Source organism: Garra rufa, chromosome 4 (assembly GCF_049309525.1).
Source record: "Garra rufa chromosome 4, GarRuf1.0, whole genome shotgun sequence".
Lineage (NCBI taxonomy): Eukaryota > Metazoa > Chordata > Actinopteri > Cypriniformes > Cyprinidae > Garra > Garra rufa.
This window is the reverse complement of record NC_133364.1, coordinates 23036622-23053703: the sequence shown is the minus strand read 5'-3', so window position 1 is coordinate 23053703 and position 17082 is coordinate 23036622. Positions and strand designations below refer to the sequence as shown.

Sequence of the window (17082 nt, the reverse complement as noted above, 5' to 3'; positions counted from 1 at the left end):
CATCAAAAATCCCAAAAAAAACTTTTAAAACGTTTAACTGTTTTCAGTGTGAATATATTTAAAATGTCATTTATTCCTGTGATGCAAAGCTGAATTTTCAGCATCATTACCCCAGTGTTCAGTATCACATGATCCTTCAGGATCGATGCCTAACGAACGAGCCTATTTCCCAAAAAAGTGGAGTGTTCCTTTAAGGCTGAAGTAATGGGTGATGAAAATTCAGCTTTGCATCACAGGAATAAATTATATTTTAAGATTTATTAAAATAGAAAACCATTATTTTAACCTGTAAATATATTTCACAAAATTATTGGGGTTTTTTTTTCTGTATTTTTGATGAGCATAAGAGAATCTTTTGAACGGCATTGTATATTCATAGTGATCAGTTGTACTCATAAACAACCACATATCTGTTTTCTTACCAGAGTACGATAGAAAAGAAAGAGAGGACGACAGGGACGCTGAAGACAAGTCTCAGCCACGCTCTATACGTGACCGCAGACGACCTCGAGAGAAAAGACGCTCGACTGGAGTGTCCTTCTGGACCCAGGATGTAAGAAACGCTCACACAAACTCTCTTTATATGGACAATCAGGCTCCAGTTTGGTTATAAATATTTCCAATTATTGCACGCCTCTCCAGATTACTAATGATTACTGATTGGCCAGGAAGAAAGCGAACCGGCCGTTTGGTCATTAACTCAATTTTATGTTCATGCCAAAGCATTTATGTGCATTTGGTGATTGGCCACTTAATTTTGGACCCTGTTTTATTTTGCTTTTGGAATATAATGGAATTTAAAATGTTTTTATGTTACAGAGCGACGAGAACGAACCAGAGCATCCATCGGACTCAGAAGAAGGCAGCACTAAAGGAGAGCCTCAGGTGAACATCATCTCACCTACTAGTGCAAACACAAATGTATCAGCTGCTTATTATGACTGTTTTTTTTTTTTTTTTAAAGAATTTGAGGTTCTTCATTTGCCCGGCTCTATGTTTTTCACCTTGTATAGTCAAAGAACAGGTTGTCTTTCCTTCATGTTTGGCAGGACAAACAATTCACTCACATTACGGTGTGTCTGCTGACTGCTGACCCCCTCCTCCCTCTTCAACTTCCTGGAATTGTCCCAGCAGCATTAGTCATCCTTAAAATGAAAGTCAGCCTGATTCACAGCCCAATGACTGTCACCTATTACAGAAATAGTTAAGAGCTCAATTCCTGGCTGGAGAAATCACGCTTCCAGCGATAAAAGAAACTACGTGGCTAGTCACATGAGTTGCTTTTGGTGTGACTGTGTCCAACGAGGATAAGATAAATATCCTGCATATCCTGTGTCAACATGATCCTGGAAGCAGATCACACGCAGTTGGCCGGAAAACCGTGAATGAGGGATTCAAAAGTGACAATGTAGTTTGAGTCAGGAAGGTCAAGGAACAAAGAGTAGCACTGCTTTGTTGTTGACTGTTGGGTCAGTGGAAAAAGAACAGGAAGCGTTTTGCGCATATGAAGTGGAAGAAAAACCAACTGACGCCTCAAATCGTCCTCCTATTACAACACTTTTTCAAGTGCGCTTGTTACAGCCTGTCATCCAGGTTTAAATTTAGCTCTCATATTGCCGAATAGAGCTAAAGATCAGTTTTTGGTTGGATGGTTCCAAATGAGAAGTGTTCAGCGAGCCGCAGTATGAAAGAAAATCTAATGGGGTCTGTGGGTTCTTTATGAGACAGCTGTTTTTTTTGTTAGCTTAATAGCACATATTTCCTCTTAGTGTGCTGGTCTGTATTGAAAAGGAAGTTCTGACACAAAGCTGAGTGCTTCAGTATGCTTCCAGGGCAATCAGCTAAAGGAAGTGGGCCGCACAGTCGCACGGGTCATTGCCTGAGAGCTTCTCACAGCCCAGGCTCTGAGCTCCAGTCGTTTTCTCAATACTGAGGCTTCATAGTGGCTCACGGGGATGGTGTTTTCAGTCTTTAGCTAGCAATGAGAACATTTGAGGGAGGATTTTGGTTTAGGTTTGGTTTATGCTTAAATATAATACTATTTTACTTCATTTTTTTATGATTAACTTTTTTTTTAAAACCTATAAAGAATGCTAAACTTTTTTTTTTTTTTGTTCATGCATTTCCAGTAGACTAATGAAACTATTATATTAATATATAAGATTTAAATGAATATAAAATGGTCTTTTCATGTAATTGAATATATTTCAAATTAATATAATTATTTTAATATCTAAAATATAAAGGGGGAAATATATATTATTTTTTTGATTTGAATGTATAAAATAAGATTTTCATGTAATTAAATATATTTTCAAATTAATATATATATATATATAATTAATGTATATTATACTATATATATTAAGGGAAAAATATATATGTGTGTATGTATGTATTTCATGTAACTTAATATATTTCAAATTAATATAATTGTTTTAATATAATATTAAAATATTAAGATTTTTTAAAATCTGATTGATGCCATTTTAAAATGTTATTTTAAGTTGGGTTTTATATTAACGCATCATGATATTATATTATATTTATTATATTATATTAAATTTATGAAGCACCAAACAGGAAACAATTATATAAAGTCTGAATATATAAATGTAAATTATGAATATATACTTTTTTGCCAACATCTAAATAAGTAAAGTAACAAGGTTTTGTTATATATAATTTATATATAATTTGTAATATTTTACACAAAGACAGGTATATTTAAAATTGGTAATGCCATTTTAAAATGTTATTTTAAATTTATTAAAATAAATTATTATATATTATATTACATTATATTATATTATAAAGCATATTTTTATTTTTATAAATCGGCATATATATTTAAATGTAGGTCTGAATTTAAAAAAGTAAATCAGAATATAAAGCTAAAAATCTTAATATAGAAATGTCAATCAGGAATATAAAAAGTACTGAAAAAAAATTACAAGTCTGAATATATACATGTAAATTGTAAATATATTGTTATTATTAAGTGTAAATTGCGACTCTAAAATTTCATCAGCTGAAAATCGGTGTCTCTGAGTTCAGTCTTTTTTATATATATATATATATATATATATTTTTTTTTTACTACTTACCCTGTAATTAAAGTTCATTGCTCTGGTTCATTCGCCACACGCATCAAGTATTATGTAGTGGATTACTGCATGTTTTGTCCAATTGAAACAGTCCCATACATACGGAATATTACATTGTATACTGCAGTATACTGCATACTACTACCTTCCACAAATAGTGGTTAGTATGCCATTCCAAACTCGTTCCAATACCCTGTGTGTGCTCTCAGCGGCTGGGGAATAAGATCAGACCCAGAAATCTTGGCTGCTGATCAGGAATTCATGAAGAAAAGCCCAGCAGGGCTGAGAGGTTTCAGCGCTCTGAGGAAAAAAAATGGGAGGAGGGGGAATGATGACCAAAGTCCTTTTACTTCCACCTTGATAAATGTGACACCCGCGTTGAAGCCGAACCTTTTGAAGCATGACTCTTATTAGCGCAAAATCAAATGGATTACACCCAGATGTCTTCAAACACGTCCTTTACTGTAGAGCGGTAAATGATAGATTGCTGACCCGCGCAGACTCTCATTAAATAGCAGCATTAAGGAGGCCATCAGAGCCAGGAATGAGAGCGTCACAATCTATCACAGACTAATTGATAATCTGCATTCTAGACGCTCTGCTAGTCTAGACACTAGGCAAACAGACACACTAAATGCATTATGAGCATGTGATTGATTAACAGAAGGTACAGATTGTGTAATAACTTCCTCTCTCTCTTTGTTCACATCCACAGAGCGACAGACTATCCAGGTATGTATCCAAAAACACCAGGTCACTTAAGATGAAGATTTTGACACGCACATGGATAAGTAACCTTTATTCTTCCCTCTTTAGGAATGACCCTGTCTCTACTAGCACTTCCGCCCTTGACCGTTACGAGTCTTTGAGTAGCCGAGGCATTGGGGAGAGCCGGCGACCGTATTCCCGCTACGAAAGAGACGACACCACTGATTATAAGAAGGTACAAACTTTGCGCTGTATGATTACGCCCCGTTAAATAATGGTTTCCTTACTGTTGAGTGTTTACCCAACATGCTCTTTCCGCTTGCAGCTTTATGAGCAGATTTTATCTGAAAATGAGAAGTTGAAAGCTCAGTTACGTGATACAGAACTGGAGCTGTCAGACCTGAAACTGCAGCTGGAGAAAGCCACACAGGTGAGTTCCTGTCCAGAATACATTTACTGGCACAACATAAGAAATATACGGAGGAAAGTTGGCCCATATGTCATCTGCATTTGAAGAGGCACCAATTATTTGTAGTTTGTTGTAGTTTATTAATTCGGGAAAAACTTCAACAATTCTTTCTTTTATGTTAAAATTATTATTATTTGCTTTGTTAAATTAGACAGGGTTGCCACTGTCACGAATAAGGAAAAAATGGTAAAGGTAAAAATCTGAGTGAATTAAGTATGAATTCCTGAGTCTAAAATAAAATAACATTTAAAATTAAATCAAAATAAAAACAGGGTTGCTACTGTCATGAAAAAGGCAGGACTATGAAAGAAATTTTGAAGTATGATTTCCCCTGCTGGGAAAAGAGAGTTTAGAAGTGAATGGACTCTAAAATAGAACAACACTAAAAATAAAATAACTAAAATAAAGTCAAATAAAAAAACTGAAATAAAATAAATGGCTTGATGGATTTTTTTTTTTTTTTTTTCATTTCATTCTTTAATGTTAAAATTAATTTGTGATCATTATAATACTCTCGCACTGCTTTGTTGAATTAGACAGGGTTGCCACTGTCATGGAAAATGTTGAAATATCAGTGAATTTTCAAGTATGATTTCTGGGATCCGAGAGATTAGCAATGAATGGTGGTTAAAATAAAATTAAAATTAAAATAAATACAGAGTATACAATTTTTTTTTTTTTTTAATCTTTGATCGCCTAAAAACTTCAATTTATTCTTTAACGTTAAAAATTAATTGTGCGCGTTATAATACTCTCATACGGCTTTGTTGCATCAGATTGGGTTGCCACCGTCATGGAAAATGTAGAAATATGAATGAATTTTTAAGTATGATTTCCCTACTAGGGAAAGAGCGATTTGAAATTAATGGAAAAACAAATAAATGTATATAAAATAAAAAATTATATAAATTATAAAACAAAATAAAATAGTTTTTTTTTTTTCTTTGATTACCTAAAAACTTCAACAATGGAAAACGTAGAAATATGAATCAATTTTCAAGAATGATTTCCCGACTGGGGAAAGAGAGATTAGAAATTAATGAAAAATAAAAGAAATAATATAAAATAAAATAAAATAGTAATTTTTATTCTTTGATTGTCTAAAAACTTCAACAATAATTTAAGGTTAATGAATCGTGAGTGTTATAATACTCTCATATGGCTGTGTTGCCACAGTCATGAAAAATTTAGAAATATGATTGAATTTTCAAGTATGATTTCTCGACTAGGGAAAGAGAGATTAGAAATTTATGGAAAATAAATAAATAAAAAGTAAATTAAATTATAAATTAAAGTAAAATAGCATTTTTTTTCTTTCATTGCCTAAAAACTTCAACAACAACAATTATTTTAACATTAAAATGAATCGTGAGCGTTATAATACTCATACGGCTGTGTTGTATCTGGGTTGCCACAGTCGTGGAAAATGTGAAATATGAGTATGTTTTCAAGTATGATTTTCCGGTTGGGGAAAGAGAGATTAGAAATGGAGTCTTAAACTAAACTAAACTTAAATTGCCCTAAATGCTCAATTTTATACTGTCACTTCAATACTTGTTGCATCAGTCACGGAAAGCCTAGAAATATCAGGAATTTTAAGTCTGGGATGGGCAGAAAAATAATAGAAATCATTTAAACATCTAAATAAATTATTCCGATCTAATCAAATTAATCCAAAAAAATCCAACCAAAATGATTTCCAGGCCAGAAAAAGAAAGAATAGTGCTTTTGTGATTGCACTTTCCCTGAACTCATCCATCGTGTTGTTTGTGTTACAGAGGCAGGAGCGCTTTGCTGATCGGTCACAGCTGGAGATGGAGAAAAGGGTAAAACAACTGTTACTTTAATTTGTTGTCTCAACAAACATTTATGTAGAGTTTTTAAATGTATCGACTCATCATTCCCCATCCAAGTTAATGTGCCATGGCAATAGTTGAGCAGGTGTTCATCACACTAATGCAATGTTGGGGGATCCAGTGAGAATCCTTTATAGATAAAGCCCCACATCAGCATGTCTCACCTTAAATGATGAGATTTTGGAGATGATGCCGATCCAGATAAATGCTGAATTCTGGCCTCCATCGGCCAAACGGTTGATAACTGTTCCACACTGGTTTATGTCTGAAGGTTGCAGGCAGGTCTCAAGCTCATCTGGGTGCTTTGGGTAACGTTTAACCTGAATTTAAAGTGTTTACAGCTCTGCTACTGGCTGAATCACGTGCCTCTCACAGCCCCAGGGGGTTACAACCAAACCCCATCAGCCAATCACAATACATCTTTCACTCTTTTTCTTTAAATCACACCTTTCCAGACTTGAAAACGTGACTCTATCATGTGAGATGTAGAGTACGGTGTGGTATCTGCATGTGTGTGGAAATCATTCTGAAACTCGAATTTGCTTTTTTACAGTTACATTAACTTACCATTATTTAATTTACATCAGTAGGGTACAACATATTTTTTCTGCAATTAAACAGTGAACAACACATTTTTCTTAAGGTGTGCATTTAGCCCCATTGTACCATAATAATAATCTACAATATTCCTTACATTACGCTGTGTTTTGATGTTGAAACAACTTGCACATGCCTATATACACATACTGTTCTTTTTAAATTACTAATTTCAAATAAACATTTTTTTCCAGAAACACGTTACTATATTTATATTCTATTTTTTACAAGTAAAATGATAAAAACAGTATATTATTTAACATTTTTTAAATAATTATTGCTTTAATGACATTACACAGTTATTAAGTAGCTTAATGTGCTCAGACTAGGTGTGAGCATGAATAAACCGAACTATATTTCTAGCTCTTGATCTGCTTCACTAAGCAGTGTGTGGTTCTCTTCACTTTGTTCACTTCTCTCTGTTTTGACATTCGTTCACCTGATGCATCCACGATTCTTTCTTTGTTTGCTGTGATTGTGAGTAATGCAGATGTTTGTGTGTTTTATGGCCATGTGCGCTAACTTGTCTGTGTGTGTGTGTTTGTGTGTGTGTCTCCAGGAAAGAAGAGCTTTAGAAAGGAAGATCTCTGAGATGGAGGAGGAACTGAAGGTACTTTGTTGTGTTTTTTACCATTACAAACATCAATGAAAACATTTTATTCAAAATTAATGTGTTTAACTGAACTTTGGTCCATCTTTGTAGATGTTTATATGGCTAAATCTATGTGTTTGTGTTTACATGGCTAAGTATGCTATCTTATAGATTACATGTTCTAACAGACTTTTTTCCCCTCTATTTTGCTTGGTCTTTAAGGCTTGTACAGTGCCCTCCACTAATATCGGCACCCTTAGTAAATATGAGCAAAGGTGACTGTGAAAATAAATCTGCATTGTTTATCCTTTAGGTCTTTCATTTGAAAAATACGCACAATTCTAACCTTTCATTGAAGTAAAACGATGGAAAATGGAGATATTTCATTATGAAATAAATGTTTTTCTGTAGTTCACATTGGTCACAATTATTTGCACCCCTAAAAATTTGTCTAAGTAAAATAACTTTGAAGCGTATTCCCATTATTATTACAATTTTTTTATCACACTAGGAGTATAAAATTGTCCAGTCATGACTTTCTGTTCCACAGGATTATAAATATGAGGAACACAAAAGCCAAATTCCCTTAATCATCCATCACAAGTAGTAAAACCAAAGAATGTAGTTCTGATGTGCAAAACAAGCTTGTTGAGATTCACAAAATAGAAAGTTGCTGTAAGAAAAGAGCTAAAGCATTGAAAATCCCCATTCCCACCATCAGGGCAATAATTAAGAAGTTCTAAGAAGCCTAGAAGAGGATGTGTGTCTGTATTATCCTAATGCACAATAAGGAAGAGAGTTTGAGTGGCCAAAGACTCTACAAGGATCACAGTTGGAGAATTGTGGAGAATTGTTGAGTCTTGGGGTCAGAAAGCCTAAAAAAATGATCAAACAGCCCCCCACATCACCACATGTTGTTCCAGAGGGTTTCAATAAAAAATCCTCCTGGCTCACCCAAAAACAAACTCCAGCATATTCACTCTTCAGACATGATTGGAACTTCAAACAGAACTGGCTTCTATGGTCAGATGAAACTAAAAATGAGCTTTTTGGCAGCTAACCCTCCAGATGGTTTTGGTGCAGACAGGGATAAAAAAAGTAACCCATGGCCACGGTTAAAAATACTGCTGGTTCTTTAATGTTGTGGACCTATTTTTCTGCCGGAGGTCCTGTACATCAAATACCAGCAGATAAAAAATCTAAACCTGACTGCCTCTGTTAGAAATCTTATAATGGGCCATGGTTGCATCTTCCAGCAGGACGATGATCCAAAACAAACATCAAAATCAACTAGGGGTGGAACGGTTCACAGAAGTCACGGTTCGGTTCGTACCTCGGTTCAGACGTCACGGTTCGGTATGATTTCGGTACAGTGGAGGGAAAAGCAAAACAAAAATGCAGAAGGCAATTAGATGTATTTCCACTCACATACCCAGCAACAACCGCTGAACAACGGCAACACACAGTCCTCGTCTTTTCCACCACTCTCTCGCCTGTACTACTGTAACTGACTGGAAAAGCAAAGTTTTCCCAAACTTGCGATCTAAGGGGCCGTTCGCTTTCTTCCTGATCAACAAAGCGCTCGGGCGCTTGCGCTCCGGAAGCGTCTGCCGTTTCTAAGCAACCATCAGCTGCGCTCTAGCTCCAAGCCTATGCGTCTCCATGCATTGTTTCTTCTATTAGCGTCAAAATAATGGGGGCTTGACAAATCAAAGTTCAGGAAATCCCTGGACCACAATGATGGACCGTCGAGCTGACAAAAAATTGCAGAGTGCCAGAGAATGTAGACGGGCTCTGATAGAGCGCATAAATAGGCGGAGCTCGGCTGCATCGACGCCAATCAGAGCTTCAGAGCTAAAGCGGGGCTAAATATTAGCTGTCCCTAAAGAACCCGCGTATCTAACAGTAGTTCCGCATTACATTAATTATTTTGCAGGTAAGTTTTTTTTTATTTTCATACCGTGTATTCTCCGTTTAAATTCATGCACCGAACCGTGACCCCCGTACCGATTCGGTTCGAAACGAATACATGTACCGTTCCACCCCTAAAATCAACACAAAATTGTGTCACTGAGCATAGAATGAAGCTTCTACCATGGCCGTTCCAGTTCTCTGACCTGAACCCTGTATAGAAACTGAAGAGAAGAAGCACCAACATGAAGCTGGGAAGAGAGAGATTCTGGAGAATCTAGAGAGATTCTGTTTGAAAGAATGGCCTCTGATCTCTTGTCAGGTGTTCTCCAAACTCATTTAGACATTGTAGAAGAAAACTCTGCGATGTTGCAGTAATCGGGTGCCAATAATAGTGGCCAACGTGAACTAGAGAAAAACATTTATTTCATAATGAGATTTCACCCCTAGGTTCCATTGTTTTACTTCAATGACAGGTTAGAATTTTTTGAATAAAAGATCAAAAGGATAAATTATGCAGATTTATTTTCACATCCACCTTTGCTCATATTTACCAGGGGTGCCAATATTAGTGGAAGGCACTGTATAGAAGTGTGTGTATTATTATTATTATTATTATTTTTTTTTTCATTATATCTGTTTATAGTGAGTGTGATAAATCCCAGTTTACCATTTCAGCCATATTGTACATTCTTTTAGATCTCTTTTCTAACATGCGTATCCTAAAATATTTTTGTGGTGGCTACAAAAACTTCAATGTTAAAAACGTGTGTGTGTGTAGAAGGTTAGCAGGATTTATGTTTTGAGGTGTTGTAAGACATTTTCTATAGCCTTTGCCTTTCTATAGCATTTGCGTATTTTAATCTTTCTGCGTTTTAGTATGATAGTGGTCTCCGCTGAAATCACCTCATTTCATAAGAGATTGTGTATTTGTTTGTGTATGTGTGTTTGTGGGTGTTTATCCAACTATACTTTGAGGCCAATAGACAGTATAGCCATATAATTTAGCTAAACCTGGCAAAAATTTGGGGACATATTGGGATGTCCTCATTTCTAAAGTCTATTTATTTATTAATTTGATCTAGAGTCTTTCCCTCCTTTTTGACTCCAAGTGTGCCCTGTAAACAATATTTGCACTTTTTAAAAATTATTATTTACAGAAACTAGTGATTAATATACTAAGCATATAAATCTAATTCCATAATTCTAAAAGTTTTCATAACTATTATTTTTTGGTTTTACATTTTTTTTACAGTCTGTTTTTTCCTTCTTATTTTTGTGATTCCATTTTTTTTCTTTCATGATCTGTCGCTTTCTTTAATAGTTTACGTTGATACATTATTCCTCTTTTGCCTTTATTTTTGTCTGATGTCTGTCATCTTCTCCTCTATCGTTCTTTCCCCTTCTCTCTGTCTGTATTTCTGTCTCTCGTAGAATCTTCCTCAGGTAAAGCAGGTGCAGTCTCTGCGTCAGTATAACGAGCGTTTGCAGGCAGAGAACAGGGCGCTGGCCCGCGTGCTTTCCAAAATCTCGCAGGGCTGCAGCCACCTGCCCGCCGCAGACCTGTAGACCCGCCCCCACCTCCCCTTTACACCCCTCCTCATGCTCCATTCAGCTCCGCCCACGCCCATATAAAGGCAGGTGCCAGCCCGTGTCTGAGCTGATGCTCCGCCTCCCTCTATACTCCCTGGGGAGGCTTTTGGGGCTTCTTTTTTTTAAACACAGTACAGTTATTGCTAAAAAAAAAAAAATGCTATGTAATACTGTATATTTTATTATGTATTTGCGAAATTTTTGATCAGTATTAAAATGTTGTCATTTAAATGCTATGTAAAATAATTTTTGGGCAAATAGCATTTTACAAACAACTTTATATTACAATATTTTTCTCAAGATTTTTATGACATTTACAAATGACATCTATAAAACTACTATCATTTAGAATCAAATATTTATTTATTTATTTTTATACAAATGTCAATACTAAAATGTATATTTGCATTAAACATCTCATATGAATCACAAGTTCCTGCAATTTTTAAAACTCTTTTTTTTAGTAATAAAATGTACTGTTTTTTTTTTCAGCTTGTTTGAACTTTTTTGGCCCTTTCTTTTGAATGTGTTGCTGTGAAGTGCAGTTCCTTTTGGATGACTCCAGCATCTTGCATGAGGTGCTTGACTGGTTTTTGTGAAATCTGCTTTTTTAATTTTGGAGACCACCTCTTTTTCCCCCACAGTCCCAGTTTTTTTTTTTTAATTCTGGAGCTGAACTACTATTTACGCTCTGCCTAAGGCTAATCTGGATTGCATGGCTTCTGGAAACTCATGCATTTTAATCCACAGATTGTCGCTGGCAAACGCTTAAATGACATTGGAGCTTTTCTAGCGTAATCTAGCCGATTGTATACAGAATGAGAAACATTTTTTGGCTGTAATCCGTTTGCCGACAGGCCTCAAACACAGGTTTTTAAGTTCTGTTTCTTTGACTCAGTTCTGTTTTGTGAACTTACTGTTTTTATAGACTGTTTTTAATGCATTTTTCCAGTCTACAACTGCAGCACTCACAAACTGTAAACCTCTCTCTTGGGAAGTATCATTACACTGTTAAAATGTAAGTGTCAGCCTGCAAGTTTATCACAAGGAAGTTGTTTCTTTGTGTTCCTGCAAAACATCTAAAGTTTTCACTGGCACACAGTTCTTCTTAGAAATATTTGACCCAAAAATAAATGCCCTGTCATCATTTACTTGCCCCCATAGTGTTATAAACCTGTATGACTTTCGTGAGAGTTATCTAGCAATGTACCGTTAAGCTTACTGGGACTGTAAAACTCCATAATAGTCAAAAAGGCACCATAAAAGTCGTCCTTATGACTCTCTTTCTATTTTAGGGCCTGTGAAGGGTCACATAATGTCTTTTTGTTTAACTTCCTTTAGTTGTTCAGAAACCGAAAGAAAGTCACACAGATTTGGATCAGGTTATGAGCTTATTAGTTTCTCCCAACTGATCCTTTTACGTAGTTGCCGCTTCCGTTTTTTGTAAACATGAGGTTGCGTTTACAGAAATCATTTTCCAGTTAGTCCAATTAGTGGAGTAGTTTTCCTGACTTGTGCAGTGTACGGTCAGAGGGGGTGAAATCTCAGCTGCAGATCTCCACTTCAAAACTGTAACCTGAAGACTGAAGTGGCTCGGGTATCAAATAGCACTCGGTGTTGTGGTTTATACAGACACTTTGAGACCCTCTTGTGTTCCAGCCCCTTTATTTATTCTGTCCAGTGGAGGACGCACAAAGGGACTCTGTGTGTGCAAAGAAAGAGAGGACCGTCTGGCCTGAGTGCTGTCCTCATCTTTACCCTCCATCTGAGAGTGCATGGCTACGGTTTCCCGTTGAACTGCGGTGTGCCTGCTGATTTGTGTGCGTGTGTGGGTATATGGTCCCTTTTCTACCAAAATGGTGCTGGTTCTGGTGATGAGGAGTCAGCAAACTCAAAAGCGCTGGCTTATTTCCATTTTAAAATAAAACAGTGCTTATATTACAAAACATCATTAAAAAGTGTATAAATCAACCGTTTTTCTAAAGAAACTAGTAAAGTTACAGCGGGAGGCCTCCGCTGAGCCTGTTGAGTTTTAACAGACACCCTAAAGCTTGTGATGGGTTTGTTGGGGGGTAATTGAGAATGAATAAGGGAAAGTCATGAAATTATTGAATATAATAATGATTGAATATGACTGGTTATGATTGGCTGTGATTGGTTCATGCGTTAACCCTGCCTCTTTTGCGCATTACGCATTTGTGAATCAGTCTAGATGAACAATAAAAACTCACACACTTAGATATAACCTCTTTGTTACATCAAAATAAAACAAAAACACGATCTGTGGGAGTTTTTTTGATAACTGACCATCCGAAAAATTCAAAAGTAGTCAAATGTTAACTATTAAAAAGAATAGCTGAGCTTTTAACTTAAGTTCACAAATAAAATATATTGTTTAAATTGTTACTGAGTTATTATTTTAATAAATGTAAAATGCTTAAATAAAAACAAACTTGATGAGACTTATATTGTTAATATAAAAATATAAAATATAATTATTTTTTCTGGTAGTGTATGTAATGTTTATTTAATCAAGAAAATGTGAATGTGACATAAATTTACATTTTATTTAAAAACTGACGACTTTGTCTCCCTATTTTAATGCATGGGATTTTTAATATGTGACCCTGGACCACAAAACCAGTCTTAAGTCGCTGGGGTATATTTGTAGCAATAGCCAAAAATACATTGTATGGGTCAAAATTTTTGATTTTTCTTTTATGCCAAAAATCATTAGGAAATTAAGTAAAGATCATGTTCCATGAAGATTTTTTGTAAAATTCCTACTGTGAATATATCAAAATGTAATTTTTGATTTGTAAAATGCATTAAGAACCTAATTTGGACAAATTTAAAGGTGATTTTCTCAGTATTTTGATTTTCAAATAGATGTATCTCGGTCAAATATTGTCCTATCCTAACAAACTATGCATCAATAAGTTTATTTATTGAGCTTTCATATGATGTATAAATCTCAGTTTTGTAAAATTTTACCTTATGACTGGTTTTGTGGTCCAGGGTCACATATATTAAAGCTTAAATATATTTAACTCTATAAATGTGTGTAACTTAACATTCTCAGACAAGTGTCAAATTTGTTAAAAGTATCAAATATAAAAATTAAAAATACATATATAATTGGTCCATAAAAGTCAACTGCAAATGTCAAATTGAATCTATGAAATAAAATCTATGAAGAACTAAATTACTATTGAATTATTATAAATGCAGTTATGATAGGAAATACAGTAGTACATTGCTAAGAACTTAACTTGGCCAGGCGATTTTCTCAATATTTGTATTCATTTATAAATATTTATAGTTTATTTATTCAGCTTTCAGATGATGTATAAATCTCAATTTAGAAAAATTGACCCTTATGACTGGTTTTGTGGTCCAGGGTCGCATATGTATTGAATATCGTCAGAAAACTGAAAAATATGGAGGGAATTGTCACCGGCCCGGTGATTAGACATTATCATGCTATTATTGTTTCTTGTCCATTTTTAGAAGCCCTTGACAAGCCTTTTTTTTTTCCAGTATCCCAGAACTGTAATTTCTATGATTCCAAATCAAGCACCATCACCATGTTGGTAAAAAGGGGTGTGGGTTGTGTTGAATAGGAAATGCTGTTTGGAAGAAGGAAGGAAGGACGCGCCAATTACCAAACATCAGCTTCTAGAGCCACACCAACAACACAGCACTCATCCTTGTCTGCAAATCTAACCCGTCCCTCTCCTCTTCTCTCTCTTTTCCAGACGCTACCAGACTTGAAAGCAGACAACCAGAGACTAAAGGACGAAAACGGAGCGCTGATCCGAGTCATAAGCAAGCTTTCCAAATAGAAAAGACCCTCCCCACAAACCTCCGGCAGTAACGGTATTGCACATCTAGATATTAATACGAGACAACGGCGACAAGAAGGCTCCGTCTCCCCACCCCCTCCTCCGTTTCTCAGTCCCCAGCTTTCCCTCGCTTCTCCGCTCCACCGAACGCCCATTCGGTCCGCCCACCTCACCACTCACACAGAACCACTGCGTTTACAGAACTAAGGAAAAGCGTTAGACGAGAGAATGGCATCGAACACTTTGCGGGCGGGGAAAGCCTCCGAAAAACTATTTAACCAATAAGCCTTAGTTGTACATACGTCACTTGCATCAAATTTCTCTTGGCTGTCACAGAACACCTGATTTTATTTGTGCCACACTTTTTTTTGTTTTTTTTGTTTTTTTTCTTTTTGTGATCTATCCTTCTTTTTTTGTTGTTGTTTTGCTCTTTAAATCTTCCTGTATAGATGTGTTATGCAATGTGCAGCTCTCTCCCTTCCATTTCCTCTTCCTGTCCTCATCCACCCCCATCCCGAATCGCGCTAGAAGTCCCGCCTCGTCCTCGGAGGCACTGTCTCTCAGCAGAAGACTTCCCAGCATTCTACAATGTTGGCGCACGCGCACGCTCCGCACACTTCCTCCGGACCCCGATTAGGTGGACCTCGTGGAATCCAAGCTTTCACTTATGTGCAATATATGCAGTTCTTTCTCGATGAATGCTTTAAGAATGAGTCCGTCACTAGTAAATGTTCACTCTTTCAGCACTTTTGTGGCTCACCCCGGTTTCCTTCCTCCTCCCCGACTTCTTTCTCTCGTTTCTTTGAGTTTGTAGTGTAGTTGTTGGTTTATATCTTGTACTCCTCACGTTGTTTTAGCAGGTACTGAGTGAAGTTGTATATACCTGTATGTATTGTTTGAGACCAGCACATGGCATGCGTTTATGGTTCCCTGTCTGTTACTATTGAAATATACCAACTCCAGAGGACAAAGTGTGTTTTAACTATTTCCTTCTTCTTTTATAGTCAAGAAAAAGTCATTGGATAACAATAGAGCCGCCCTCTTCGAGGAGGGGCGGCTGCACGTCTTCAGTGCGTTTTTGTTTTCTCTCTTCTTCTCAGTTTTAAAAGTGTTCACGGTAATTGTGAGATAATAATATAATTGCTTCACTACATTTCACACATTTTATTCAGTATCTTTGGAAGAGTGCTGTTCATTTTTTTTTCCTTTTATCTTTTTTTGTTTTCCTTTTCCTTTTTTTTTTTTTTTTTTTTTTTTTAAGCTGTAGTATTAGCCAAGGTGTTGTCACTAAAAAGAAGATCCTAGATATCGCTAACCCAGTCCTTTTTACAATGTCTACATGCACTGTCAATGCCATGTCAGGAGTCTTGCTGTCCGGTTTAGCGAACTTTTGCCACCGCGTCAGATGAAGTCCATGCATCGGAAACACGTTTTATGCATTTCAGTGGCCTTTTACTTAAAATACTGTAGTCGGAAAAAAATGTCGCTGTAGTTGGACTGTCAGCTGTCTCCTCTTTGGTTTAGGTTTTTAATTTGTTTTTGTTTTTTTCCTTTTTAAATTTCCCATCATCTTGTAAAATAGATGTGTGGCTTCATCCGTGCAAGCTGTGCTGTGACTACCAACCACTGAGAGTTAATTAAAATAAACTTGTACATTGTAAAAATCTCTCTGCTTTTGTGTCGTTTTTTTTTTTTTTTTCTCTCTTGACATTCTTTGATGAATCAAACACTTTTTTAGATGTGAAAACCTGATCTCATTATGAAAACATACCTGTAAGGAACTTCTGAAGTGAAATACGTACCAATAAATTCATATCACTGCAGTTTCCATCAGAAACAAACACTATAGAGGCGATAAAACAGTGAGCACTTGTAATCATTTTTGTACAGTTATGATTACAGCTCCATATGTTTCGCTTTACAGACATAACATGCTTGCTCTGGTATAAATCCTGTGAGACAACACTTTTTCAGTGGGTTGAATGAGCCCATTAGAGGTCTTCTAATGCCATCTAATGGTTAAAATTGCATTTCATTATATGTGACCCTGGACCACAAAACCAGTCTTAAGTCGCTGGGGTATATTTGTAGCAATAGCCAAAAATACATTGTATGGGTCAAAATTATTGATTTTTCTTTTATGCCAAAAATCATTAGGAAATTAAGTAAAGATCATGTTCCATGAAGATTTTTTTGTAAAATTCCTACTATAAATATATCAAAATGTAATTTTTGATTAGTAATATGCGTTAAGTACTTAATTTGGAGAAATTTAAAGGTGATTTTCTCAGTATTTTGATTTTTTTGCACCCTCAGATTCCAGATTTTCAAATAGATGCATCTCGGCCAAATATTGTCCTATCCTAACAAACCATACATCAACAGAGCTTATTCATTGAGTTTT

The 17082-nt window shown here is 35.8% G+C and overlaps 1 protein-coding gene across 1 annotated transcript in view; it reads left to right on the top strand.

The window, feature by feature from the left end:
* The window catches only part of ppp1r12a (protein phosphatase 1, regulatory subunit 12A), a 94388-nt gene extending 78042 nt beyond the window's left edge, over nucleotides 1-16346 (top strand). The window contains exons 18-25 of the mRNA XM_073837797.1: nucleotides 426-553; nucleotides 820-885; nucleotides 3823-3839; nucleotides 3924-4050; nucleotides 4141-4245; nucleotides 6063-6110; nucleotides 7297-7347; nucleotides 14592-16346. Of these exons, the coding sequence (XP_073693898.1) occupies nucleotides 426-553; nucleotides 820-885; nucleotides 3823-3839; nucleotides 3924-4050; nucleotides 4141-4245; nucleotides 6063-6110; nucleotides 7297-7347; nucleotides 14592-14678 (629 nt within the window). The 3' untranslated portion in view covers nucleotides 14679-16346. The remainder of the gene's footprint in view (nucleotides 1-425; nucleotides 554-819; nucleotides 886-3822; nucleotides 3840-3923; nucleotides 4051-4140; nucleotides 4246-6062; nucleotides 6111-7296; nucleotides 7348-14591) is intronic.
* The last annotated feature ends 736 nt before the right edge of the window (nucleotides 16347-17082 follow it).